General features: G+C 57.2%; 4 protein-coding genes across 4 annotated transcripts; all 4 read left to right on the top strand.

The window, feature by feature from the left end:
- The first annotated feature begins 2,492 nt into the window (after positions 1 to 2,492).
- Positions 2,493 to 9,408, top strand: LOC134049831 (protocadherin alpha-13-like). The gene is made up of 7 exons (XM_062502505.1): positions 2,493 to 5,270; positions 5,504 to 5,614; positions 5,883 to 6,035; positions 6,446 to 6,471; positions 7,334 to 7,436; positions 7,803 to 7,856; positions 9,322 to 9,408. The coding sequence occupies exons 1-7, from the start codon at positions 2,493 to 2,495 to the stop codon at positions 9,406 to 9,408; spliced, it is 3,312 nt and encodes a 1,103-aa protein (XP_062358489.1).
- A 151-nt stretch (positions 9,409 to 9,559) lies between these two features.
- LOC134049830 (protocadherin alpha-6-like) lies at positions 9,560 to 12,292 on the top strand. The gene has a single exon (XM_062502503.1). The coding sequence runs from the start codon at positions 9,560 to 9,562 to the stop codon at positions 12,290 to 12,292; it is 2,733 nt and encodes a 910-aa protein (XP_062358487.1).
- A 3,558-nt stretch (positions 12,293 to 15,850) lies between these two features.
- LOC134049829 (protocadherin alpha-2-like) lies at positions 15,851 to 18,448 on the top strand. The gene has a single exon (XM_062502502.1). It carries the CDS (start codon positions 15,851 to 15,853, stop codon positions 18,446 to 18,448), a length of 2,598 nt encoding a protein of 865 aa, XP_062358486.1.
- Positions 18,449 to 22,901: 4,453 nt separating this feature from the next.
- On the top strand, positions 22,902 to 25,553 carry LOC134049828 (protocadherin alpha-13-like). Its single transcript, XM_062502501.1, has one exon. It carries the CDS (start codon positions 22,902 to 22,904, stop codon positions 25,551 to 25,553), a length of 2,652 nt encoding a protein of 883 aa, XP_062358485.1.
- Positions 25,554 to 26,871: the final 1,318 nt, after the last annotated feature.

The raw sequence follows: 26,871 nt of genomic DNA, 5'->3' as shown, positions 1-26,871 counted from the left end.
TTCCTTGGGGTTGCATGCCTGGGATCCTCTCAGGTCCTTCTGAAGTGCTGTCTATCCTTGGTATTCTCCATGCCCTTCCTGCCAGATGTGAGGACATCATCCTTACCCATCTCAGAGCACTTGCTTTTGAAAATATGGTGTTGGCTAAATAGGAGCTTTTTGAAATTTCAGTCTTGCTCGATTACCCTTCTCTGAAGCTCACCTTGTTTACATTCATGCTCTTGTCTAGAGAGTGAGTGGAGAAAATTCTGTCCATAATCAAGATGTTGCCAGACGTGGCATTTTGATATGATGGAATGCGATCTTCTAGTTTTCTTCTCTCATTTTACCAGAAACCTCGGGTTTGTTTTTTTTTTTTCTTATTTTGCATTGGCAATGTGTTGGTAACAGCGAATGAAATGCAGACTGCTGAATTTTGGCCGCTGTCAGGTAGGAGAGTCTCCAGCAGCTGACCATCAGAATGAGGGATGGATTTTCCAGTCTTCTAAGCTGAGGTTGACGCTGGGAGAATGTCCTTGGATTTGCCAGGTCTCTCCTACTTGGCATGTGATACAAGTGTTTGAAGTGCACTGTGCTCTGTTCAGTGATTTAGAGGCTTTTGCAGAATGTGGGTCATTTCCCCGTGTTCCTCTTCCCCTGAAATTACTGATAACATTGAAGGAAAACAGACTTCAGAACCAATTCCCTGCCTTGAAAGTAAATCGTTTCTGAAGAAGGAGGCAGGGATGCTTGAGGTAAGTTGCTGTTCCCTAAAGATGAGTCTGAATGACAGTTGTACCTTGATATGTCTTTGGCCATGGATTCTTCATTTTGGATTGACCAAACGTGCCTGGATTTGGAGTTCAGCTGGATGATCCTTCTGGGTGCCTTCCAGTGTCAGAAATTCTATGATTGCTTTCCTGGATCAGCAGTGTGCCACTGCCTCCTCTCCTTTCTGTCTTCTTTGTCCAGACAGAGTAGGGGCAAATAACAGAAGCACGGATGCAGAAGGGACCCCAAACCATTTCTCAGAGTGGATGTGCTGGGAGTCGGGCGTGCGTTGCCAGAGAAAACGACAGAGATACAATGACTTTGTTGCCTTTACCCTGTGGATCAGGCTGCACAGAGGCATTCCACGGGCTGTAATGCCCCTGGGGATGGACAATCTCGCTGTGTGTTTCTGACTGTGCTGGCCTGCCTGGAACATGAAGGCAGAAAGGTACATTCATCATACAGGTGCCAAATGAGGCCTGAAGAATGGTTCTTCATCGAGGTGTATGAAGAGTGTTTGGAGCTGTGGTTGTTCCGTAATTATTCAGCGTTCATGAGGAATTGGTTGCTGAGCCGTGGTGTGTTTGAATCCCTGGAGTAAAGATTGCCCTGGGTTGTTTGTGCTTAGTGAAGTCTGTTTGCAGTAATGTCCGGGTACCTCGGGATTTGGCCAGTGTTTCAGAGGGCTGTGAATTCTCTCCCTTGAGAGGATGGGGTCTGCAGAGCGTGGTTTCCTTCCAGACGTTGAGGTGCAAGAGCGCTCTGTCAGCCCGGCACAGACTTGAAGTGAGCAGGAAGTTTGTTCCTTGACTGGAGAGATGAAAGACGAGAGCAGAGAGGAACGGGAACTGCTACCCGTGGCGTGTTGGTGCTTCATGGGGAGGGTGATGTAATCACGTGGAACAAGACATTGATTAGTGAGACAAAGGAGATGAAAGAGAGAACAGGAGAGAAGAGCAGAGTGTGTGTGCGTAAGGAGAGGGACGAGAAGGAAGGATTCCAGAGGGAAAGGATGGACGGACAGACGAGTTTACTGGTTTGGCACAGATGCTCTCACAGGGTGCAGGAAGGGTGGAGCGCAAGAAAGGAGGATATAAAAGAAGTGATAGAAGAGAAAGACATGAGATGGTCTGAAGTACGTAATTAGGAGCAGAAGATGAGAAAGAGGAGAGACGAAACAACCGCAAAGGAGATGAGCAGCACGCGACGGACTTACCTCTAATCGCTGGGTGAAGCTGGTTGTGAAGAGCTTCTGCCTCGATTACAACATTTTCTGGTCTAACGCTCAAGCCGCGTAAGGAGAATGGGTGGATGCGACTTGTTTTCACTGCTGTGTGGCGCCGGAGGCTTCTTGCGAGTTACAAGAACGGCTAAAGAAAACGGTAGAGAAGAGAAAGGAAATAACGGAAGAATAAAATGAAAGACGATCACAGTGGGAAGAGCAAAAGCGGAGGAAACAGCCATGACGGAGCGGAGGCAGAGGCAGTGTGGCGGCTGGCGTGAGGCGGCGGAGCAGCGCACGGTGTCGCTGCAGGCTCAGGAACGGCGCGTGGGCGGCTCCGCCCCGGTGCGGCGGAGAGCCCGGCTGTGAGCGCGGGGGGGCGGCGCGGGCCGGGCAGCAGAGCCGGTGCGTCCGGGCGGCGGCGGGGAGCCGTGCGGGGCCCGTGCCGGGGCCGGCAGCCAGAGCCGCAGCGGCGGCGGCGGCGGGTGGAGCGAGAGCAGCGGCGGCGGTGCGTGCAGGGATGGGCGAGCGTTGTGGTGCGGTGCTGCGGGTGCTGGTGCTGCAGGCGGCCTGGGCGCTGGCGGGCGGGCAGGTGCGGTACTCGGTGCCGGAGGAAGCCAAGGCCGGCACGGTGGTGGGCCGTCTGGCGCAGGACCTGGGGCTGGAGGCGGGCGAGGCGGAGGCGCGGCGGCTGCGGCTGGTGGCGCAGGGCCGGCGGGCGAGCGTGGAGGTGAGCGGGGCGAGCGGCGCGCTGCTGGTGAGCTCGCGGCTCGACCGGGAGGAGCTGTGCGGCAAGAGCGCGCCGTGCGCGCTGCGCCTGGAGGTGCTGCTGGAGCGGCCGCTGCGCGTCTTCCATGTGCAGCTGGAGGTCACCGACATCAACGACAATGCCCCCGTCTTCCCCGCCGCCCAAAAAAACCTCAGCTTATCAGAGAATTCGCCTCCTGGGTCTCGTTTCCCGCTGGAGGGCGCGTCGGATGCGGATATCGGAGAGAATGCGCAGCTCTCCTACACACTCAGTCCTAACGAGCATTTTAGAATAGAGGAAGAAAACAGTAACTCTCGCAGTAAGTCACTGTTTCTGATACTCACGAAATCTCTGGACCGGGAGACGATTCCCGTGCACCGGTTGGTGCTGACGGCGAGTGACGGGGGCCGGCCGTCTCTGACGGGGACAATGGAGCTGCTGATCTCGGTGCTGGATGTGAATGACAACGCACCCCAGTTCAACCAGTCTGCATATAACGTACTTTTGCCCGAAGACGCTTTAGTGGGGACTCTTGTAGCACAGGTGAACGCCACGGATGCGGACAAAGGAATCTATGGTGAAATTTTATATGCTATTGTTACTATTGTTCCCCCCTCAGCAGGAGATTTATTCAGTATCGATGCAAATAGTGGAGAGATCAGACTGAAAGGTGCCCTGGACTTCGAAACAGTGACTTTATACGAATTGCACATTAAAGGAGCAGATAAGGGTTCACCTCCTCTGTCGGGTCACTGCAAGGTGGTGCTGGAGGTGCTGGACGTGAACGACAACGCGCCGGAGGTGTGGGTGACGTCGCTGTCGGTGCCGGTGTCGGAGGACGCGTCGGTGGGGACGGTGGTGGCCCTGCTGAGCGTGTCGGACCGAGACTCGGGGGCGAACGGGCGCGTGCGGTGCTGGGTGTGGCCGGCGTCGCCGTTCGGTCTGGAGGCGACGTTCGCGGGCTCGTACTCGCTGGTGCTGCGCGAGGCGCTGGACCGGGAGCGGGTGTCGGAGTACGAGGTGGAGGTGCGTGCGGAGGACGGCGGGGCGCCGGCGCTGCGCGCCAGCCGCGGGCTGCGGGTGCCGGTGTCGGACGTGAACGACAACGCGCCCGCGTTCTCGCAGGCCGTGTACACGGTGCTGGCGCGGGAGAACAACGCGGCGGGCGCGGAGCTGGCGCGGCTGTGGGCGCGGGACCCGGACGAGGCGGGCAACGGGCGCGTGAGCTACTCGGTGTGGGAGGGCGGCGTGGGCGGCGGGGCCGCGGCTCCGTCGTGGTCGTCGGGGGCCGTGGGCGGCGGGTGGCGTGCGGCGTCGAGCTACGTGTCGGTGGACGCGGAGAGCGGGCGGCTGTGGGCGCTGCAGCCCTTGGACTACGAGGAGCTGCAGGTGCTGCAGTTCGAGGTGCGCGCGGTGGACGCGGGGGAGCCGCCGCTGTGCGGCAACGCCACGGTGCAGCTCTTCGTGCTGGACGAGAACGACAACGCGCCGGCGCTGCTGCTGCCGCCCGCGGGCTCGGCGGCGGAGGCGGGCGCCGTGGCGGCCGAGGCGTCCTCGGGGCCGGGCTCGGGCTCGGGCTCGGGCTCGGGCTCGGGCACGCTGTGGGCGTGGGCGGCGTGGGGGGCGCCGGCGGGCCAGGTGGTGGCGAAGATCCGCGCCGTGGACGCCGACTCGGGCTACAACGCGTGGCTGCGCTACGAGCTGTGGGAGCCGCGGGGCAAGGGCCCGTTCCGCGTGGGGCTCTACAGCGGCGAGGTGAGCACGGCGCGGCCGCTGGACGAGGCGGACGGCCCTCGCCAGAGGCTGCTGATCGTCGTGCGCGACCACGGCGAGCCGGCGCGCTCGGCCACGGCCACGCTCAGCGTGTCGCTGCTCGAGGCGGCCGAGGCGGCGCTGGCCGCGGGCCCGGGATCGTCGCTCTCCTCCTCCTCGTCCTCGTCGTCCTGGTCGGCGTCGGGGTCGCGGTCGGCGTCGGGCGTGGAGCTCGGCGCCGGCGCGGCCAGCGCGGCGACCAACGTGTGGCTGGTGGTGGCGATCTGCGCCGTGTCCAGCCTGTTCCTGCTGGCCCTGGTGCTGTACGGGGCGTCGCGCTGGGCGCCGCGGGCGGCCGTGCTCTCGGGGCCCGGGCCCACGACGCTGGTGTGCGCCAGCGAAGTGGGCAGCTGGTCGTACTCGCAGCGCCACAGCCGCAGCCTGTGCGTGGCGGACGGCGCGGCCAAGAGCGACCTCATGGTTTTCAGCCCCAATTTCCCTCCGCCGCCGCCCGGCGCCGCGGCCAAGGACACGCAGCCGGAGCCCTCCGCTCTCCTCGACACGGTCAGTGCTGCTTCCTCTGCTCATGTCTACTTGTTTTTTTCCTCTTCTGCCCCTTCTGTTATGTTCCCTGAGCAGTCTCTGATGGCTTCCAATCCGAATTGCCGATTCCAGAGGGCGGTGTGTTCCTTAACAAATGATTATTTAAGTCACGAGCACCGTTCCCCCTGCCGCTATGTCCTTGCACGAGCTCCAGAACTCCTGCTGGTGGGCGGGGAATACTTGGGAGAAATAAAGGTATAGCTCCACGCATGTGGTATTACGGTCCGCAGCTGAGATTTGCTGGTGTGGACACGGATTGTTTTCCCCTAATGTGAAATCACTTCCCTAAGGTTTCATTTCTGCTGACAGCCGTCTTGTTGGCTGGTATGTAGCGTTTCCACCCGAGCTCGTTGTAGGAGTGCAAAAGAACGAGGCTCTGCTGGAAAGAGACCCCCAGGCACTGTGTCGTGGCTTATTGCCTTCTGCAGAGTGATGACCTTGTTGGTATCACCTGTGGTTTTCTTCTCTGTCCTCATCCTGTGTCGTTTTCCTCAGCTAGAGTTGTGGGGACAACTGACGATTCCGACTTGTGCTTTAATGTATTTTCATTTGGCAGAGAGTAGTTTCTTTGTTTCGGTTGGTCCAACAGAGTCATTGTGAACACTGGGATGGTGTTCTGGAGCAGTGGGATGCCTTGTGTGAGGGATCTGGAAATAATTTGTAAGACCTTGGTCCATGTCATAAGAAGAGAAGCATGGGAGATGATGGCTTTTTCTCGAGAATAAATGTTACAAAGTGAGGAATGGAGCATGCCTAGCAGGAGGCAGGATTGGTATGGAGTGTTTCTGCCCCGGATTCTTTCCCAAGTTCCGAGAGTCTGATGTTGGAGGCGTTCTGGATCTTGAGATGCCATGTGGTATTGAAATGGCCAGAGTCCTTTGTGCTTATGAATATCTCCCATCAGAGACAGCTCCTTGGCTGCCTCTGGCCTGGCATGTGGAAAGTGTTGGAAAAGAGTGGGTAACGTGCACACTGATGAACACTTTTGCTGCTCTTTTGGGAGTGTTGTTGTGGGAGGGTAGCACTACAAACTGCTTTCCATGTGTACTGTAGCCTGTTCGTCCCAGCTTCCACAGCTCTTGCCCCGGTGGATCTGTGCTCGTCTTCAGAGAGGATTTTTAAGGGCAGTTGAGGGGGCGGGTGTAATCTTGCTGTGCTTTTCTTCTCCTGCTTGTGCTCTTGCACGGTCAGTCTGGGTAGAGATGGTGTGTCCTGTTATCGCACACGGCTCGTTCTGGTGTCTGGATGTACACACCAAACCTTCACATCTACAGAGCAGCCCAGCTCCGGTCTTGGATTGTAGAAATTCTTCCACCCAGTTGTGATTTTGAATGGATTGGCGCTTTATCTCTTGTTGTGGTCTCTTGAAGGAGAGGCTCAGTGGGGACTGGGACCTGTATTGTTCATTACTCTAATTGCAGAACCTTTGAGAACTTGGTTTGTACTTGAAAATGCTGAAAACTCACAAAGCATCCTATCACGCGGGAAAAGTCAAAGAATCACAGAATGCATTTGCAGAACTCTGCGTATTTTTTGTGCCAGACGTGGGGCAAGGGGAGGATTTGAATACATCTTTGGGGATGAAATGGAGGGTGTCTGTTTAGCTGTGGAGATTCCAGTTGCCAGAGTGCAAAATACAGGATTATGGTAGAGTACTTCAGGAGTGGTTCCAGCACACAGTGCTGCTCTCCTGGGATCCTCTCAGGACACCCAGAAGTTCTGCACATCTTAGAGCACTGCTGTTCTTTCTGGTATTGCTGCTTGTGAAGACACCTGTCCCGCGTGCCTTTAACTACTTGGGTTTGACTTGCGATGTTGTTGGTCAAAGAGAACCTTTTTGAAATTTGGGTCATGCTGCCAAGCCTTCTCTGTATCTTTCCCTCATTACCCCTCTGCTCTTAGTCTTGCTAGACGGCTGTTGGTATTCAGGATGGCGTCAAAACTTGCATTTCAGTACAACAGCAGAATGGGAGGTGTTTCCTTTTATCCTCTTCTCTGCCAAACTGCACATGCTTTTGTTTTGCTGGGTTTGTTTGCGGTTGTGTTCATTTCCTGTCTCTCATTGGCAACGTGGCAGATATTTGGGCTGTTCCCCATCAGTGTGGGGGATGTCGATTCCTCTCTTCTAAGTTTTGCTTTGAGAGAATTTCTGTAGCTTACAGGTCTGCTTCCTTGTTCCCCAGCGAGGGAAGTGCCTCACGGGCATTGCATGCCGTCAAGTTTTTGTGGAACATAAGTGATTTTTTCTTTCTGTCCAGCTACCCCAGGTACACTGATAGTTTTAAGGGCAAGTGTCCTTTAAAACTAATCCCCCTGCTCGGAAAATATTTCTTTTCTGAAGAAGGAAGCAGTTCAGAAGAGGTAAGTCGTTCGCCAAACGTGGATGTTCTTGAGACCGGTGTACTTTAGTTCCTGTCGAGTTGTGTCATCTTTTTGTCGAATCAGCAGAATGTTCACCCTCTTGGACCAACAAAGCAGCTGTTACCGGCTCTCATTCCTTTTCTGATGCTTCCTGGCACAGCCTGAGTGGGTGACAGCAAGAGGGAATGGAGGAGGGACCAGCACTGGTTTCACTAAACAGATGTGTAGAAGGTCAAGGGAGTGTTCTTAGTGACCTTGTTGTGACGTTACCTTCGTGGCTCTTGTTTGACAAGTGGATCATTCTACGGTGAGTGTGAGATTTTCTGTGGGCCTCACAGATAGCGAGGTTCTCGGTGTGTTGTCTAGGCAGTGAGTGCCTGCCAGAAAGGAAGAGAAGAACGTGGAACATGCAAGCGGAGAGTGAGTCAGGAAGGACTGAGGCTCATGATGAGTCCTCAGGAGCTGGGGTTGCGCAGAGCTTTTTAAAGTCTCTAAGAAAGTTTGTGGTGTTGGGCTGTGATAGGTTTGAGTTCCTGAATGAGCAAATTCCCTGGTTTGTTTGAACTCTTTGAGGCCTGTGTGCACAGATGTCCCAATAGCTGTGCTTCAGTTTCTGTGTCAGAGCGGTGGATGTGTTTTGATGTGGCAGAGCTGTTCTTTGCCATCTGACTGCCTTGCTGTGTTATTGCTGGGCCCTTGAGAACACGGGAGGCTGAAGATTTGTGGCCTTTTTCCTGGAGGGAGGGGAAGCTGCAGGTGCATGGACAGTAAGTGGGTTTCTCCGTCTGCACATGGAGAGGAGGTGTAGGGAAGAGAAATGCGATTCTGGCCCAAGGGCATGTCTGTGGTTGGTGGCAGGGGTGCTGTAGGTATTTTTCAAATATTTTGTTGAAGGACAGAATGTCCAGAAGATATAAAGTATGGCATTAGATGAGAAGGGGAGGCAACGCCAAGAAAGGAGGAAGAATGTAGAAAGAATTAAAAGAAACAAACAAAATAAACCAAACAAAAAGCAAAGAGGTACATCAAAGAGTCAGGTAAAAGAAGAAGGGATATATTCCCAAAGTATATTGCGAGAATTTCGAAACTATTTTAGTGAAGGAAAAAAAAATCAGAAGAGACAAGCTGAAAACAGATGAGGAGAGTCTAGGAGAGGCAGGAACGAAAAGTCGTAGAGAAAGAACAAGAAAAGAGAAGGGAAACAGAGGAGATAGAAGTGCAGAAAATAAACAGCATACTACTACTGCTACTACTACTGCTACTCCTCCTCCTCCTCCTCCTCCTCCTGCTACTACTACTAATAGTAATGAACCCGCGTAAATAAAAATGAAGCCAGAATGAAAGTAAGAGATGAATGACAGAATGGAAATGCAAAAGAGGCAGTAAAAGAGCAGAGCAGCACGCCCCGACCTTATCGTTATCCTTGGGAGGGAGTTGGTTCCTAACACCCTTGGTCAGAGCAGCACAGCTCTCTAGCAATGGGACTCTGTAATTAGCGCTGATGGTGCCGCAGTTGATGGTGTCCGCGGCGCCAGAGAAAACTGACGAACTGTGCGGCTAAAGAACAAAGGAGAGTGGAAGGAGATGGAAAAGGAGTGGAAAGAATGAGGAGTGGCATAACAAGGACCATAAAGAAGACAGACAAGGAAGAAAGAGAAAAGAGTACAAAGAAAATGAAGAAATGAAATCGAAACAAACCCAAAAAAACCCGAAAATGCAGAAAGAAGGAGAAACGAAAAAGGAAGTGAAGAAAGAGGAAATAAAGGCTAACATAGAAAGAAAGACGAAGATGTAAGGGGAAAGAAGAGGAGCACGACAACAAGACTCACCAGAAAATAGACACGGTGGGGAAAGTCAGCGCGGCTGAGGTTGCGGATGGCGTGAGGCGGCGGAGCAGCGCACGGTGTCGCTGCAGGCTCAGGAACGGCGCGTGGGCGGCTCCGCCCCGGTGCGGCGGAGAGCCCGGCTGTGAGCGCGGGGGGGCGGCGCGGGCCGGGCAGCAGAGCCGGTGCGTCCGGGCGGCGGCGGGGAGCCGTGCGGGGCCCGTGCCGGGGCCGGCAGCCAGAGCCGCAGCGGCGGCGGCGGCGGGTGGAGCGAGAGCAGCGGCGGCGGTGCGTGCAGGGATGGGCGAGCGTTGTGGTGCGGTGCTGCGGGTGCTGGTGCTGCAGGCGGCCTGGGCGCTGGCGGGCGGGCAGGTGCGGTACTCGGTGCCGGAGGAAGCCAAGGCCGGCACGGTGGTGGGCCGTCTGGCGCAGGACCTGGGGCTGGAGGCGGGCGAGGCGGAGGCGCGGCGGCTGCGGCTGGTGGCGCAGGGCCGGCGGGCGAGCGTGGAGGTGAGCGGGGCGAGCGGCGCGCTGCTCGTGAGCTCGCGGCTCGACCGGGAGGAGCTGTGCGGCAAGAGCGCGCCGTGCGCGCTGCGCCTGGAGGTGCTGCTGGAGCGGCCGCTGCGCGTCTTCCATGTGCAGCTGGAGGTCACCGACATCAACGACAATGCCCCCGCCTTCCCCGCCGCCCGAAAAAACCTCAGCATCGCGGAATCTTCTGTGCCGGGGTCTCGTTTCCCGCTGGAGGGCGCGTCGGATGCGGATGTCGGAGAGAATGCACAGCTCTCCTACACACTCAGCCCCAACGAGCATTTTTCTTTGGATTTGCAAAAGTCTAATGAGCGAAATATTGAACCCGAACTCCTTTTAATGAAATCTCTGGACCGGGAGACGATTCCCGTGCACCGGTTGGTGTTGACGGCGAGTGACGGGGGCCGGCCGTCTCTGACAGGGACAATGGAGCTGCTGATCTCGGTCGTGGACGCAAATGACAACGCGCCGCAGTTCAACCAGTCCGTGTATAAAGTGAAGGTGCCAGAGAGCGCTGCCGTGGGGACGCTGGTGACGCGGGTCAACGCTACTGATGCAGACGAAGGAAGTAACAGCGTGGTGACCTATGCCGTGACGAATTTCAGTCCGCCAAGTGCAGGAGATGTGATTTCCATCAATTCGAAGACAGGAGAAATACATCTCTCCGGCGCTCTAGACTTCGAGGAGGTCAATGTGTTTGATTTCCGTATTGAAGCGAGAGACCGAGGGATTCCACCGCTGTCAGGTCACTGCAAGGTGGTGCTGGAGGTGCTGGACGTGAACGACAACGCGCCGGAGGTGTGGGTGACGTCGCTGTCGGTGCCGGTGTCGGAGGACGCGTCGGTGGGGACGGTGGTGGCCCTGCTGAGCGTGTCGGACCGAGACTCGGGGGCGAACGGGCGCGTGCGGTGCTGGGTGTGGCCGGCGTCGCCGTTCGGTCTGGAGGCGACGTTCGCGGGCTCGTACTCGCTGGTGCTGCGCGAGGCGCTGGACCGGGAGCGGGTGTCGGAGTACGAGGTGGAGGTGCGTGCGGAGGACGGCGGGGCGCCGGCGCTGCGCGCCAGCCGCGGGCTGCGGGTGCCGGTGTCGGACGTGAACGACAACGCGCCCGCGTTCTCGCAGGCCGTGTACACGGTGCTGGCGCGGGAGAACAACGCGGCGGGCGCGGAGCTGGCGCGGCTGTGGGCGCGGGACCCGGACGAGGCGGGCAACGGGCGCGTGAGCTACTCGGTGTGGGAGGGCGGCGTGGGCGGCGGGGCCGCGGCTCCGTCGTGGTCGTCGGGGGCCGTGGGCGGCGGGTGGCGTGCGGCGTCGAGCTACGTGTCGGTGGACGCGGAGAGCGGGCGGCTGTGGGCGCTGCAGCCCTTGGACTACGAGGAGCTGCAGGTGCTGCAGTTCGAGGTGCGCGCGGTGGACGCGGGGGAGCCGCCGCTGTGCGGCAACGCCACGGTGCAGCTCTTCGTGCTGGACGAGAACGACAACGCGCCGGCGCTGCTGCTGCCGCCCGCGGGCTCGGCGGCGGAGGCGGGCGCCGTGGCGGCCGAGGCGTCCTCGGGGCCGGGCTCGGGCTCGGGCTCGGGCTCGGGCTCGGGCACGCTGTGGGCGTGGGCGGCGTGGGGGGCGCCGGCGGGCCAGGTGGTGGCGAAGATCCGCGCCGTGGACGCCGACTCGGGCTACAACGCGTGGCTGCGCTACGAGCTGTGGGAGCCGCGGGGCAAGGGCCCGTTCCGCGTGGGGCTCTACAGCGGCGAGGTGAGCACGGCGCGGCCGCTGGACGAGGCGGACGGCCCTCGCCAGAGGCTGCTGATCGTCGTGCGCGACCACGGCGAGCCGGCGCGCTCGGCCACGGCCACGCTCAGCGTGTCGCTGCTCGAGGCGGCCGAGGCGGCGCTGGCCGCGGGCCCGGGATCGTCGCTCTCCTCCTCCTCGTCCTCGTCGTCCTGGTCGGCGTCGGGGTCGCGGTCGGCGTCGGGCGTGGAGCTCGGCGCCGGCGCGGCCAGCGCGGCGACCAACGTGTGGCTGGTGGTGGCGATCTGCGCCGTGTCCAGCCTGTTCCTGCTGGCCCTGGTGCTGTACGGGGCGTCGCGCTGGGCGCCGCGGGCGGCCGTGCTCTCGGGGCCCGGGCCCACGACGCTGGTGTGCGCCAGCGAAGTGGGCAGCTGGTCGTACTCGCAGCGCCACAGCCGCAGCCTGTGCGTGGCGGACGGCGCGGCCAAGAGCGACCTCATGGTTTTCAGCCCCAATTTCCCTCCGCCGCCGCCCGGCGCCGCGGCCAAGGACACGCAGCCGGAGCCCTCCGCTCTCCTCGACACGGTCAGTGCTGCTTCCTTCGTTCCCTTCTCTGCTCCTCCTCATCCACCCTCTGGGTTCTTGCCGTTTGCAGGCGGGCTCCGTTCCCATTGCTTAGGGACGCTGGGTACTCAGTGGGTGCTTAGGGATAACAATGGCGCCTTTCCATCTGCCGCGTGTGGGAAATTAATGTATTATGGTCTCTCGGATTAGTTGGGGTGCGTAGCAGAGGTTTCCTGTTCTGGGTGTGTGTTTTTCCCTTTGAACGAAATTACTTTTGTAGCCCTAAGAGATGTCCGGAGGTATCAGTTTTGAAGACAATGCTTTTGCTTTCTGCTTTCTAGCGTTTTCACCCGATCTTGCTTGATCGGATGCAAGGACACTCAGGCTGTGATGATTTCTGTCCCCCAGACACTACGTATCTGTTCAGTTCCCTTTCTATCTGCGAACTTTCTAATTGTTAGTCTGTTTTATTTTCGAAATCTTTCTCACTTCTGTTTCCTTTGCAAGGGATTTGATGCAAGATGGCAACTGGAACTTCAGGGGATAAATTCCCATTTTGGTTTCCTAACCGGAGTCATTAAGAAAGTAGGGAAAGCAGTGGGAACTTCTGCTATGTTCCTTTTTGGTTGTATCTTCTTGCTTTGCTTAATAGCATAAGGTTGCGGGCAGAGGAATTTGCTGTGAGGTGAGTGTTACAAAGGGGAGAGAGTGTGTCCTGAGCTAAGTGTTACAAAGAGATAATTTCTTTTTTCTGCTGCTCATGTTGCCCTGGTTGAGGATTTGTGTTACCGGCCTGAGAAGTAGCTTGAAGGACACTGGCCTGTTTGGTGTTATTGCAAAATTTTCCTGGAGTGCCACATTGTTTCAAAAGCCTCCTGAGGGTTCAGGAGAGGCCAGAAAGCCCAAATCCAGCTGTCCGTGATGAAACGCTGCGAAGTGCCATCTCCTGCCCCCGGGACTCAACAGCCCCAGGGAACTTCTCCTAGTTTTAGCCTGCAACGGTGGCCACATGAGCGGTGGGATGTTGTCTTGTTGAGATTATGGGTGGGATGGTGTTGAGCTATGTGTACGTACACGTCAAACCCTACACAGCAGCACAGCCCTGGTGTTCTCCGGTGGAAATTCTCCCACCCATTTGATATCATTGTTGCTATTGTGTATAGGCATTTGGTTTGGTTCTCTTGAGTAATAAAACCCGTGTGGACTGGGATCAGAGCTCAGAGCTCTAATGGCAGAATCTCAAAGAGCTCCAAAGTACAACTCCATGTACAACTCGGTTATATTTCCATATGAGGTTGCTGAAAAGGCTGAAGCATTCCAGGTGAAGTTCAAAAAGCTGGGAAATCTGTTTGCTAGACAGTGGGAGGCTGTGCAGGCCTCTGTATGCTCCTGGTGCCGATGATGAGGGAAGATGAGGGTATGCAAAGGCCTGGGTCCTGCTCAGAGGGGAGTTTACAGCTGGAGCAGTGTCTGAGTATTCTGGCAGCGGTCCTGCAAGTGGCACTGAGTAGCACCTGGAAGTGCATCGCAGGGAGAGTGACCATATATAGAGGATATTGTGGACTGATGGGAATAGAGAACGTGGCTAGAATATGGTTTGCATCACTGGGCAAAAAGTCGAGAACATTTCCTTAGATATGGAGATGCCACTCCCATGGCAAGAGATGAAGGATTTCTGTAGAAAACCTCTGGAAGTGTCCCAGGGCACAATGCTGCTTGCCTGGGATGCTGTCAGGATCTCCAGAAGTTCTGCAGATGTTATGGTGCTGTTGTTCTTCATGGTATTGCTGTTTGGAGCATATCTGCCATGCTTGCCTTCAATTAGTTGCTTTTGATTTGGAATGTTGTTGCACAAAGAGAAGCTTTTCAAACTTTGGATGATGATGCTGACCCAACTCTGAACCTCTCCTTGGTTACCTCTGCTCTGGGAAGGGAAAGAAGGGGAAGAATGGGATCTTCAGGGATTCTTTCTCTCCTTTCTTTGACCCTGCCCATCCTTGTGTTTTGTTTAGTTTCTCTGATATATGCATGGTGTTGGTAAAATTGGATAAGATGCAGACTGCTGAATTTTACACTGTCAAATGTCAGGTTTAGAACATTTTCCACCAGTGTGTGGGATGTGTACTGTGATCTTCTCCGCTGAGTTTCACTTTGAGAGAATGTCCTTAGGTTTTAAGCGTTCTGCCTTGCTTCTCCTGCGATAGAAGCACATAAGAGACATTGAACACTGTCCAGTTTGTGCAGAAAAAAACAGAAACATTTTTTCTCTGTCCGGCTTGCCCAGAAAAACGGATCATGTTAACTGAAAATATAATTTCAAATCAATACTCTTGTTCTCAAAATATTTGATTTTCTGAAGAACAAATCAATGATGCTGCAGGTAAGTCACTTGCACGTAAAGCGGATGAATCTGAAGGATTGATGTAGTTTGACTTCTTTTCAGTTGTGGCATCTTTCTGTTGGATTGACCAAATGTTGATCCTCCTGGATGAGCCCGGCACCACTGTCTGCGCTTGTTCTTTTCCTGCTGCTTGCAGGCACAGCGTGAGTGGGTGGCAGCCAGCAGGGCTGGAGGAAGGACCACAGTCCATTTCGTGGAGTTGCTGCATTGGGAGTCAAGGGGATGTCCTTAGCGAGAATGTCGTGGTGTTACCTTCATGGCTGCAGTCTGGCTGCATGTCAGGTTGCTCATGCTGATGAAAGCGAGGCGTTTGGTGGGGACTCATGCCCCCGGACACCGAGGTTCTCGGTGTGCTATTGTGACAGTGCAAGCCTGCCTCAATGGGGAAGCAAGAGCTTGACATTGATTATACAAGTGGAAGATGAGGCTGAAGAACAGCTCTTCACTGAGACATAGGAAGAGCACTTGGAAGCTGTGGTTGCTTTTTCAGTATTCTTGGAAGATTGGGACTCTTTGTACTAGCCACACACGCACAAGTGTTTGAGGGCTTGACTGTTGTGGATTCTGTTCTTATGTAGGAGATCTCATCTCTGCCATATGATGTTGTATGCACAGAAAGGAGGAAAAGGAGAAGAGGAAGGAACGAAAGAACTAAAAACGAGTTTACCGGTATGTCTCAGATGCGATTGCTGTAAACATAAAGGGAGGAGGGTAAGAAAGAAAGGATATTAAAGTATTGAGAGAAGAGAAAGTAAAAGAAAAAGCAAATGCTATAAAGGAATGACGCAAAGAGGTTACTAAGGATGAAAGATGACAACGAGAGGGAAGAAAGGAACAGCAAAGGACAAGTGCCCACCGGCCTTAACTCTAATCAGTGGGCGGAGCTGGATCCCAAAAATATCCGCCTCGATTAGAATACTCGGCGGTCCGCCGCTGATGCTACGGAAGCAGAGTTGGAGGATTCGACTTGTTTCCTCAGCACTTGGGAGCCGGAACTGACTTGCGAGTTATCAGGCGAGATAAATGAGGAGAGCAAAATAACCAAAAGTACAAAGAATAGAATGAAAGACGAGCGGGGTCGGCAGACAGTCAGGAAGAGATGGGCGGCCGCTCTGGCCAAGTGTGTCGGGCGGCGGAGCAGCGCACGGTGTCGCTGCAGGCTCAGGAACGGCGTGTGGGCGGCTCCGCCCCGGTGCGGCGGAGAGCCCGGCTGTGAGCGCGGGGGGGCGGCGCGGGCCGGGCAGCAGAGCCGGTGCGTCCGGGCGGCGGCGGGGAGCCGTGCGGGGCCCGTGCCGGGGCCGGCAGCCAGAGCCGCAGCGGCGGCGGCGGCGGGTGGAGCGAGAGCAGCGGCGGCGGTGCGTGCAGGGATGGGCGAGCGTTGTGGTGCGGTGCTGCGGGTGCTGGTGCTGCAGGCGGCCTGGGCGCTGGCGGGCGGGCAGGTGCGGTACTCGGTGCCGGAGGAAGCCAAGGCCGGCACGGTGGTGGGCCGTCTGGCGCAGGACCTGGGGCTGGAGGCGGGCGAGGCGGAGGCGCGGCGGCTGCGGCTGGTGGCGCAGGGCCGGCGGGCGAGCGTGGAGGTGAGCGGGGCGAGCGGCGCGCTGCTGGTGAGCTCGCGGCTCGACCGGGAGGAGCTGTGCGGCAAGAGCGCGCCGTGCGCGCTGCGCCTGGAGGTGCTGCTGGAGCGGCCGCTGCGCGTCTTCCATGTGCAGCTGGAGGTCACCGACATCAACGACAATGCCCCCGCCTTCCCCGCCGCCCGAAAAAACCTCAGCATCGCGGAATTGTCTGTGCCGGGGTCTCGTTTCCCGCTGGAGGGCGCGTCGGATGCGGATGTCGGAGAGAATGCGCAGCTCTCCTACACACTCAGCCCCAACGAGCACTTCTCTCTGGATTTACAAAAATCGAATGAGCGAAATCTTATCCCCGAACTTGTTTTAACGAAACCTCTGGACCGGGAGACGACTTCCGTGCACCGGTTGGTGTTGACGGCGAGTGACGGGGGCCGGCCGTCTCTGACAGGGACAATGGAGCTGCTGATCTCGGTGCTGGATGCGAACGACAACGCGCCCCAGTTCAACCAGTCCGTGTACAAAGTGCAGCTGCCGGAGAGTGCTGCGGTGGGGACGCTGGTAACGCGGGTGAACGCTAGTGATGCGGATTTGGGAAGTAATAGCGAAGTGACCTTTACCGCGACCAGCTTCATTCCCCCGAGTGCAAGAGATGTGATTTTCGTCAATCCAGAGACAGGGGAGATTCATCTCACCGCAGCCCTGGACTTCGAAGAAGTCAGTGTATATGATTTTCGTATTGAGGCGAGAGACGAAGGGACGCCTCCACTCTCCAGTCATTGCAGCGTTGAGCTGGAGGTGCTGGACGTGAACGACAACGCGCCGGAGGTGTGGGTGACGTCGCTGTCGGTGCCGGTGTCGGAGGACGCGTCGGTGGGGACGGTGGTGGCCCTGCTGAGCGTGTCGGACCGAGACTCGGGGGCGAACGGGCGCGTGCGGTGCTGGGTGTGGCCGGCGTCGCCGTTCGGTCTGGAGGCGACGTTCGCGGGCTCGTACTCGCTGGTGCTGCGCGAGGCGCTGGACCGGGAGCGGGTGTCGGAGTACGAGGTGGAGGTGCGTGCGGAGGACGGCGGGGCGCCGGCGCTGCGCGCCAGCCGCGGGCTGCGGGTGCCGGTGTCGGACGTGAACGACAACGCGCCCGCGTTCTCGCAGGCCGTGTACACGGTGCTGGCGCGGGAGAACAACGCGGCGGGCGCGGAGCTGGCGCGGCTGTGGGCGCGGGACCCGGACGAGGCGGGCAACGGGCGCGTGAGCTACTCGGTGTGGGAGGGCGGCGTGGGCGGCGGGGCCGCGGCTCCGTCGTGGTCGTCGGGGGCCGTGGGCGGCGGGTGGCGTGCGGCGTCGAGCTACGTGTCGGTGGACGCGGAGAGCGGGCGGCTGTGGGCGCTGCAGCCCTTGGACTACGAGGAGCTGCAGGTGCTGCAGTTCGAGGTGCGCGCGGTGGACGCGGGGGAGCCGCCGCTGTGCGGCAACGCCACGGTGCAGCTCTTCGTGCTGGACGAGAACGACAACGCGCCGGCGCTGCTGCTGCCGCCCGCGGGCTCGGCGGCGGAGGCGGGCGCCGTGGCGGCCGAGGCGTCCTCGGGGCCGGGCTCGGGCTCGGGCTCGGGCTCGGGCTCGGGCTCGGGCACGCTGTGGGCGTGGGCGGCGTGGGGGGCGCCGGCGGGCCAGGTGGTGGCGAAGATCCGCGCCGTGGACGCCGACTCGGGCTACAACGCGTGGCTGCGCTACGAGCTGTGGGAGCCGCGGGGCAAGGGCCCGTTCCGCGTGGGGCTCTACAGCGGCGAGGTGAGCACGGCGCGGCCGCTGGACGAGGCGGACGGCCCTCGCCAGAGGCTGCTGATCGTCGTGCGCGACCACGGCGAGCCGGCGCGCTCGGCCACGGCCACGCTCAGCGTGTCGCTGCTCGAGGCGGCCGAGGCGGCGCTGGCCGCGGGCCCGGGATCGTCGCTCTCCTCCTCCTCGTCCTCGTCGTCCTGGTCGGCGTCGGGGTCGCGGTCGGCGTCGGGCGTGGAGCTCGGCGCCGGCGCGGCCAGCGCGGCGACCAACGTGTGGCTGGTGGTGGCGATCTGCGCCGTGTCCAGCCTGTTCCTGCTGGCCCTGGTGCTGTACGGGGCGTCGCGCTGGGCGCCGCGGGCGGCCGTGCTCTCGGGGCCCGGGCCCACGACGCTGGTGTGCGCCAGCGAAGTGGGCAGCTGGTCGTACTCGCAGCGCCACAGCCGCAGCCTGTGCGTGGCGGACGGCGCGGCCAAGAGCGACCTCATGGTTTTCAGCCCCAATTTCCCTCCGCCGCCGCCCGGCGCCGCGGCCAAGGACACGCAGCCGGAGCCCTCCGCTCTCCTCGACACGGTCAGTGCTACTGCCTTACTCATTTCTCGCCCTTTTCTCCTCTCTTGATTTTCTCCCACCCCCAGGGTAACTCCTCCATGTAGCGAGGCTCTGCCCTCTCAGTCTCAGAGGAGCGAGCGTTTAGGGGTATTAGAGCGACATTTCCATCTACCTCTATGTACTCCCGCGATTTCGCAATTTGTTGTTTTGTGGAAGCAGCAATAAGCTATTATGGACGGCAGAGCATTTACCATCCACAACTGAGTGTCGCCTCGCTGGGCAGGAGTTGTACCCTCGAATGAAATCACTGCCGGTTTCTGTGAGAGGTGCCCAAGGTTACAGCTTTGCAGGCAACTTTCTTACTTCATTGCGTGTAGGGTTTCGGTGTGAGCTTGGTGAACGAATACAAAACACGATGTGGTGGTAACAATCCCCCAGTCCCATTGCATTGACTTAATGCTTTTGCTGACTGCAGACCACGTTAGTATTAGGCCTGGATTATTTTTGGTAACTGTCCTGTTTTATTTTCCTTGTAAGAGGTGTGACTGAAAAATTACACTTGAGACTTCACGTATTTGGCTCTTTGAGGAAACATCTATTCTGCATTTCGGTTTTATCATCTGGCTCATTAAGAAAGAGGGAAAGGTAGTATGGAGTTCTACTTGCATATTTCCTTGTATTTTTTTCCATCCTTTACAAGAAGGAAACTGCAGCGTGTTTATTGAAGTAATTGTGGCATTGGCGCAATAAGGCACATGCTTTTAGGTTTTTTTATGTGACTTTGAGCAGAGAAAAGAGTTGCCCAGGGAAGGTGGGATTCATTGGGAAGGCCATGGGTCATGTCTTAAAACAGGATTGAGTGATAATGTGCTTGTCTTTAGAACTGATGATTGGAGGATGCCTAGAGAGAACTGAGACAGGATGGGCACAGAGTGCTTCTGTGTGAGATCCTTTGCAAGGCTCTAAGGTTCTCCGGTTGGAGGCTTTGTGGAACTTGAGGTGCTGTGTGCTATTGAAATGGCCACAGAGTCCTTTGGGGTGATGAAGATCTCCCTCCACAGGAAGTAATTTGTGCTGTTACATCATTACTGTACAATATGTGATGGAAAGAGGAAATGCGATACTGAATTTTGTTCAATGAGAAACTCCTTATGTTGAGAAATGCAATGTGGGAGGGTAGGACTTGAGCTTGCTGCAGTTCCTGTGTAGGGATGCACATCGATAGCAATTTCCTCATCTCTTGATATGAATTTGACTGTTCCTCTCTCTTTGTCAAGTGGGATTTGAAGGAGGATGTGCTGAGGAGGAGGGTATAATCTGTGTGTGCCACATTTCTCTGACCTGAGCATTTGGATGATCAGCCTCTTTAGAAATGGGGTGATCAAGCCCTGGTCATGCTCAACCGTGATGCCTGCACAACCACAGCAAACCTTCCAGAGCAGCCCTGATATCATTGTAGAAATTCTCCCCTACAGTGGATACTGTGACCATGCTTGTGCTTCAGCATTTGGTGTGGTTCTCTCAAAACCAAATCAATCTGCACCGGGATCAGAGGTGTCACTCTGATCCCAGAATTTTAAACATCTCTCATGTGTGCTTCTGTGGTGAGAACACATCATTTCCATCTGAGACTGCTGAAAAAGCACAGAGCATTTAGTGTGAATTTCACAGGGCCTGGCAGAAGTTCTGTGGTTTTGCATCCCTTCATAAGTTGTTTGTGCCAATTGTGAAGGAAGGGTGGGATGTGTGAAGGCCTGGATCGTGCTCAGAGTGGGTTTTATTGCTGGGCCAAGCTGTTGTGGTGGGGCAGTTTGGCTGCTGCAGCTGCAATCCTCCGAGTGGCATGGAGTATTGCTTGGGCCCTCCATCATGGAGAGGGTGACTCTGAGTGGGGAAGTTTCTGTAGGGAGGAACTGGAGATGCTGTGTGGCACAAGCTCTGTCATTGGGCAAGAAAGCTCCAGCTGCTCAGCTGGAGATTGATTTCCCAGAGCTTGGGGTGGAGGATTCCACTGGGGAACCTTGTGAAGTCACCCGTTCCTTGGGGTTGCATGCCTGGGATCCTCTCAGGTCCTTCTGAAGTGCTGTCTATCCTTGGTATTCTCCATGCCCTTCCTGCCAGATGTGAGGACATCATCCTTACCCATCTCAGAGCTCTTGCTTTTGAAAATATGGTGTTAGCTAAACAGGAGCTTTTTGAAATTTCAGTCTTGCTCGATTACCCTTCTCTGAAGCTCACCTTGTTTACATTCATGCTCTTGTCTTGAGAGTGAGTGGAGAAAATTCTGTCCATAATCAAGATGTTGCCAGACGTGGCATTTTGATATGATGGAATGCGATCTTCTAGTTTTCTTCTCTCCTTTTACCAGAAACCTCGATTTTTTTTTTTTTTATTGTGTACTGGCAATGTGTTGGTAACAGCGAATGAAATGCAGACTGCTGAATTTTGGCCGCTGTCAGGTAGGAGAGTCTCCAGCAGCTGACCATCAGAATGAGGGATGGATTTTCCAGTCTTCTAAGCTGAGGTTGACGCTGGGAGAATGTCCTTGGATTTGCCAGGTCTCTCCTACTTGGCATGTGATACAAGTGTTTGAAGTGCACTGTGCTCTGTTCAGTGATTTAGAGGCTTTTGCAGAATGTGGGTCATTTCCCCGTGTTCCTCTTCCCCTGAAATTACTGATAACATTGAAGGAAAACAGACTTCAGAACCAATTCCCTGCCTTGAATGTAAATCTTTTCTGAAGGAGGAGGCAGGGATGCTTGAGGTAAGTTGCTGTTCCCTAAAGATGAGTCTAAATGACAGTTGTACCTTGATATGTCTTTGGCCATGGATTCTTCATTTTGGATTGACCAAACGTGCCTGGATTTGGAGTTCAGCTGGATGATCCTTCTGGGTGCCTTCCAGTGTCAGAAATTCTATGATTGCTTTCCTGGATCAGCAGTGTGCCACTGCCTCCTCTCCTTTCTGTCTTCTTTGTCCAGACAGAGTAGGGGCAAATAACAGAAGCACGGATGCAGAAGGGACCCCAAACCATTTCTCAGAGTGGATGTGCTGGGAGTCGGGCGTGCGTTGCCAGAGAAAACGACAGAGATACAATGACTTTGTTGCCTTTACCCTGTGGATCAGGCTGCACAGAGGCATTCCACGGGCTGTAATGCCCCTGGGGATGGACAATCTCGCTGTGTGTTTCTGACTGTGCTGGCCTGCCTGGAACATGAAGGCAGAAAGGTACATTCATCATACAGGTGCCAAATGAGGCCTGAAGAATGGTTCTTCATCGAGGTGTATGAAGAGTGTTTGGAGCTGTGGTTGCTCCGTAATTATTCAGCGTTCAAGAGGAATTGGTTGCTGAGCCGTGGTGTGTTTGAATCCCTGGAGTAAAGATTGCCCTGGGTTGTTTGTGCTTAGTGAAGTCTGTTTGCAGTAATGTCCGGGTACCTCGGGATTTGGCCAGTGTTTCAGAGGGCTGTGAATTCTCTCCCTTGAGAGGATGGGGTCTGCAGAGCGTGGTTTCCTTCCAGACGTTGAGGTGCAAGAGCGCTCTGTCAGCCCGGCACAGACTTGAAGTGAGCAGGAAGTTTGTTCCTTGACTGGAGAGATGAAAGACGAGAGCAGAGAGGAACGGGAACTGCTACCCGTGGCGTGTTGGTGCTTCATGGGGAGGGTGATGTAATCACGTGGAACAAGACATTGATTAATGAGACAAAGGAGATGAAAGAGAGAACAGGAGAGAAGAGCAGAGTGTGTGTGCGTAAGGAGAGGGACGAGAAGGAAGGATTCCAGAGAGGAAGGATGGACGGACAGACGAGTTTACTGGTTTGGCACAGATGCTCTCACAGGGTGCAGGAAGGGTGGAGCGCAAGAAAGGAGGATATAAAAGAAGTGATAGAAGAGAAAGACATGAGATGGTCTGAAGGAGGTAATTAGGAGCAGAAGATGACAAAGAGGAGAAACGAAACAACCGCAAAGGAGATGAGCAGCACGCGACGGACTTACCTCTAATCGCTGGGTGAAGCTGGTTGTGAAGAGCTTCTGCCTCGATTACAACATTTTCTGGTCTAACGCTAAAGCCACGTAAGGAGAATGGGTGGATGCGACTTGTTTTCACTGCTGTGTGGCGCCGGAGGCTTCTTGCGAGTTACAAGAACGGCTAAAGAAAACGGTAGAGAAGAGAAAGGAAATAACGGAAGAATAAAATGAAAGACGATCACAGTGGGAAGAGCAAAAGCGGAGGAAACAGCCATGACGGAGCGGAGGCAGAGGCAGTGTGGCGGCTGGCGTGAGGCGGCGGAGCAGCGCACGGTGTCGCTGCAGGCTCAGGAACGGCGTGTGGGCGGCTCCGCCCCGGTGCGGCGGAGAGCCCGGCTGTGAGCGCGGGGGGGCGGCGCGGGCCGGGCAGCAGAGCCGGTGCGTCCGGGCGGCGGCGGGGAGCCGTGCGGGGCCCGTGCCGGGGCCGGCAGCCAGAGCCACAGCGGCGGCGGCGGCGGGTGGAGCGAGAGCAGCGGCGGCGGTGCGTGCAGGGATGGGCGAGCGTTGTGGTGCGGTGCTGCGGGTGCTGGTGCTGCAGGCGGCCTGGGCGCTGGCGGGCGGGCAGGTGCGGTACTCGGTGCCGGAGGAAGCCAAGGCCGGCACGGTGGTGGGCCGTCTGGCGCAGGACCTGGGGCTGGAGGCGGGCGAGGCGGAGGCGCGGCGGCTGCGGCTGGTGGCGCAGGGCCGGCGGGCGAGCGTGGAGGTGAGCGGGGCGAGCGGCGCGCTGCTGGTGAGCTCGCGGCTCGACCGGGAGGAGCTGTGCGGCAAGAGCGCGCCGTGCGCGCTGCGCCTGGAGGTGCTGCTGGAGCGGCCGCTGCGCGTCTTCCATGTGCAGCTGGAGGTCACCGACATCAACGACAATGCCCCCGCCTTCCCCGCCGCCCGAAAAAACCTCAGCATCGCGGAATTCACCACCCTGCCGGGGTCTCGTTTCCCGCTGGAGGGCGCGTCGGATGCGGATATCGGAGCGAACGCACAGCTCTCCTACACACTCAGCCCCAGCGAGCATTTTAGAATAGAGGAAGAAAACAGTAACTCTCGCAGTAAGTCACTGTTTCTGATACTCACGAAATCTCTGGACCGGGAGACGATTCCCGTGCACCGGTTGGTGCTGACGGCGAGTGACGGGGGCCGGCCGTCTCTGACGGGGACAATGGAGCTGCTGATCTCGGTGCTGGATGTGAATGACAACGCACCCCAGTTCAACCAGTCTGCATATAACGTACTTTTGCCCGAGGACGCTTTAGTGGGGACTCTTGTAGCACAGGTGAACGCCACGGATGCGGACAAAGGAATCTATGGTGAAATTTTATATGCTATTGTTACTATTGTTCCCCCCTCAGCAGGAGATTTATTCAGTATCGATGCAAATAGTGGAGAGATCAGACTGAAAGGTGCCCTGGACTTCGAAACCGTGACTTTATACGAATTGCACATTAAAGGAGCAGATAAGGGTTCACCTCCTCTGTCGGGTCACTGCAAGGTGGTGCTGGAGGTGCTGGACGTGAACGACAACGCGCCGGAGGTGTGGGTGACGTCGCTGTCGGTGCCGGTGTCGGAGGACGCGTCGGTGGGGACGGTGGTGGCCCTGCTGAGCGTGTCGGACCGAGACTCGGGGGCGAACGGGCGCGTGCGGTGCTGGGTGTGGCCGGCGTCGCCGTTCGGTCTGGAGGCGACGTTCGCGGGCTCGTACTCGCTGGTGCTGCGCGAGGCGCTGGACCGGGAGCGGGTGTCGGAGTACGAGGTGGAGGTGCGTGCGGAGGACGGCGGGGCGCCGGCGCTGCGCGCCAGCCGCGGGCTGCGGGTGCCGGTGTCGGACGTGAACGACAACGCGCCCGCGTTCTCGCAGGCCGTGTACACGGTGCTGGCGCGGGAGAACAACGCGGCGGGCGCGGAGCTGGCGCGGCTGTGGGCGCGGGACCCGGACGAGGCGGGCAACGGGCGCGTGAGCTACTCGGTGTGGGAGGGCGGCGTGGGCGGCGGGGCCGCGGCTCCGTCGTGGTCGTCGGGGGCCGTGGGCGGCGGGTGGCGTGCGGCGTCGAGCTACGTGTCGGTGGACGCGGAGAGCGGGCGGCTGTGGGCGCTGCAGCCCTTGGACTACGAGGAGCTGCAGGTGCTGCAGTTCGAGGTGCGCGCGGTGGACGCGGGGGAGCCGCCGCTGTGCGGCAACGCCACGGTGCAGCTCTTCGTGCTGGACGAGAACGACAACGCGCCGGCGCTGCTGCTGCCGCCCGCGGGCTCGGCGGCGGAGGCGGGCGCCGTGGCGGCCGAGGCGTCCTCGGGGCCGGGCTCGGGCTCGGGCTCGGGCTCGGGCTCGGGCTCGGGCACGCTGTGGGCGTGGGCGGCGTGGGGGGCGCCGGCGGGCCAGGTGGTGGCGAAGATCCGCGCCGTGGACGCCGACTCGGGCTACAACGCGTGGCTGCGCTACGAGCTGTGGGAGCCGCGGGGCAAGGGCCCGTTCCGCGTGGGGCTCTACAGCGGCGAGGTGAGCACGGCGCGGCCGCTGGACGAGGCGGACGGCCCTCGCCAGAGGCTGCTGATCGTCGTGCGCGACCACGGCGAGCCGGCGCGCTCGGCCACGGCCACGCTCAGCGTGTCGCTGCTCGAGGCGGCCGAAGCGGCGCTGGCCGCGGGCCCGGGATCGTCGCTCTCCTCCTCCTCGTCCTCGTCGTCCTGGTCGGCGTCGGGGTCGCGGTCGGCGTCGGGCGTGGAGCTCGGCGCCGGCGCGGCCAGCGCGGCGACCAACGTGTGGCTGGTGGTGGCGATCTGCGCCGTGTCCAGCCTGTTCCTGCTGGCCCTGGTGCTGTACGGGGCGTCGCGCTGGGCGCCGCGGGCGGCCGTGCTCTCGGGGCCCGGGCCCACGACGCTGGTGTGCGCCAGCGAAGTGGGCAGCTGGTCGTACTCGCAGCGCCACAGCCGCAGCCTGTGCGTGGCGGACGGCGCGGCCAAGAGCGACCTCATGGTTTTCAGCCCCAATTTCCCTCCGCCGCCGCCCGGCGCCGCGGCCAAGGACACGCAGCCGGAGCCCTCCGCTCTCCTCGACACGGTCAGTGCTGCTTCCTTGCTCGTCTCTCGTTCTCTCCTCTCCCGCCTTTTCACCTCTCTGTTAATTTTCTCCCGCCCCGTGGGTAGTTCCTCCATGTAGCGCGGCTCTGCCCCCGCTCTCTCATGGCAGGGGGTGTTAGAGGATATTAATTCGACATTTCCATCTCACGCCATGTCCTCTCGTGATTTCACAATTTGTTGGTGTGCGTCGAAGCAGCAATCTTAAGCTATTATGGACGGCAGAGCATTTACCATCCGCAGCTGAGTGTTGCCTCGTTGGGCAGGAGTTGTACCCTCGAATGAAATCACTGCCGGTTTCAGTGAGAGGTGCCCAAGGTTACAGCTTTGCAGGCAACTTTCTTACTTCATTGCGTGTAGGGTTTCGGTGTGAGCTTGGTGCACAAATACAAAACTCCTTGTGGTGGTAACAATCCCCCAGTCCCTTTGTATTGACTTAATGTCTTTGCTGACTGCAGACCATGTTGGTATTAGGACTGGATTATTTTTTGGTGCCTGTCCTCTTTTATTTTCCTAGGAAGAGATGGGACAGAACATGACATCTGGGACTTCAAATATTTGGCTCTTTGTGGAAACAACAATTCTGCCTTTAGTTTCTATCATTAGAGTCCTTAAGAAGTTAGGAAAGGCAGTATGGACTTCTACTAGAATCTTTTCCCTTATATCTTCATTGCTTCCTTTGGAAGAAGACAACTGTAGCATGTTTATGAAAGTGATTGCAGCAGTGGTGGAGTAAGGCTCAGGGGTTTATTTTTAATGCACCCTTGAGCAGAGGGAAGAGTTGCCCAAGGAAGGTGGGATTCATTGGGAAGTCCATGGGCCCTGTCTTAAGACAAGAATTAGTGATGCTGTGGTTGTCTTGAGAACTCATGTCTTAGAGTTAGAGTGATGAATGAAGGATACCTATGATGAATGAATGTAACCTAGAGAAAACTATGAGGTGGGATGGGCACAGCTTGCTTCACTGTGGGATCCATTGCAAGGTTCTAAGGTTCTCCTGTTGGAGGCTTTGTGGAACTTGCTGTGCTGTGTGCTATTGAAATGGCCACAGAGTCCTTTGGGGTGATGAAGATCTCCTTCCACAGGAAGTAATTTGTGCTGTTACATCATTATTGTGCAATATATGATGGTAAGAGGAAATGCGATGATGAATTTTGTTCCATGAATCACTTCCCTCTTTGAGAAATGCAATGTGGGAGGGTAGGACTTGAGCTTGCTGCAGTTCCTGTGTAGGGATGCACATCGATAGCAATTTCCTCATCTCTTGATATGAATTTGACTGTTCCTATCTCTTTGTCAAGTGGGATTTGGAGGAGGATGTGCTGAGGAGGAGGGTATAATCTGTGTGTGCCACATTTCTCTGACCTGAGCATTTGGATGATCAGCCTCTTTAGAAATGG

Source organism: Cinclus cinclus, chromosome 14, assembly GCF_963662255.1.
Source record: "Cinclus cinclus chromosome 14, bCinCin1.1, whole genome shotgun sequence".
Lineage (NCBI taxonomy): Eukaryota > Metazoa > Chordata > Aves > Passeriformes > Cinclidae > Cinclus > Cinclus cinclus.
The sequence above is the reverse complement of the archived record's forward strand: the minus strand, read 5'-3'. Positions and strand labels throughout refer to the sequence as shown.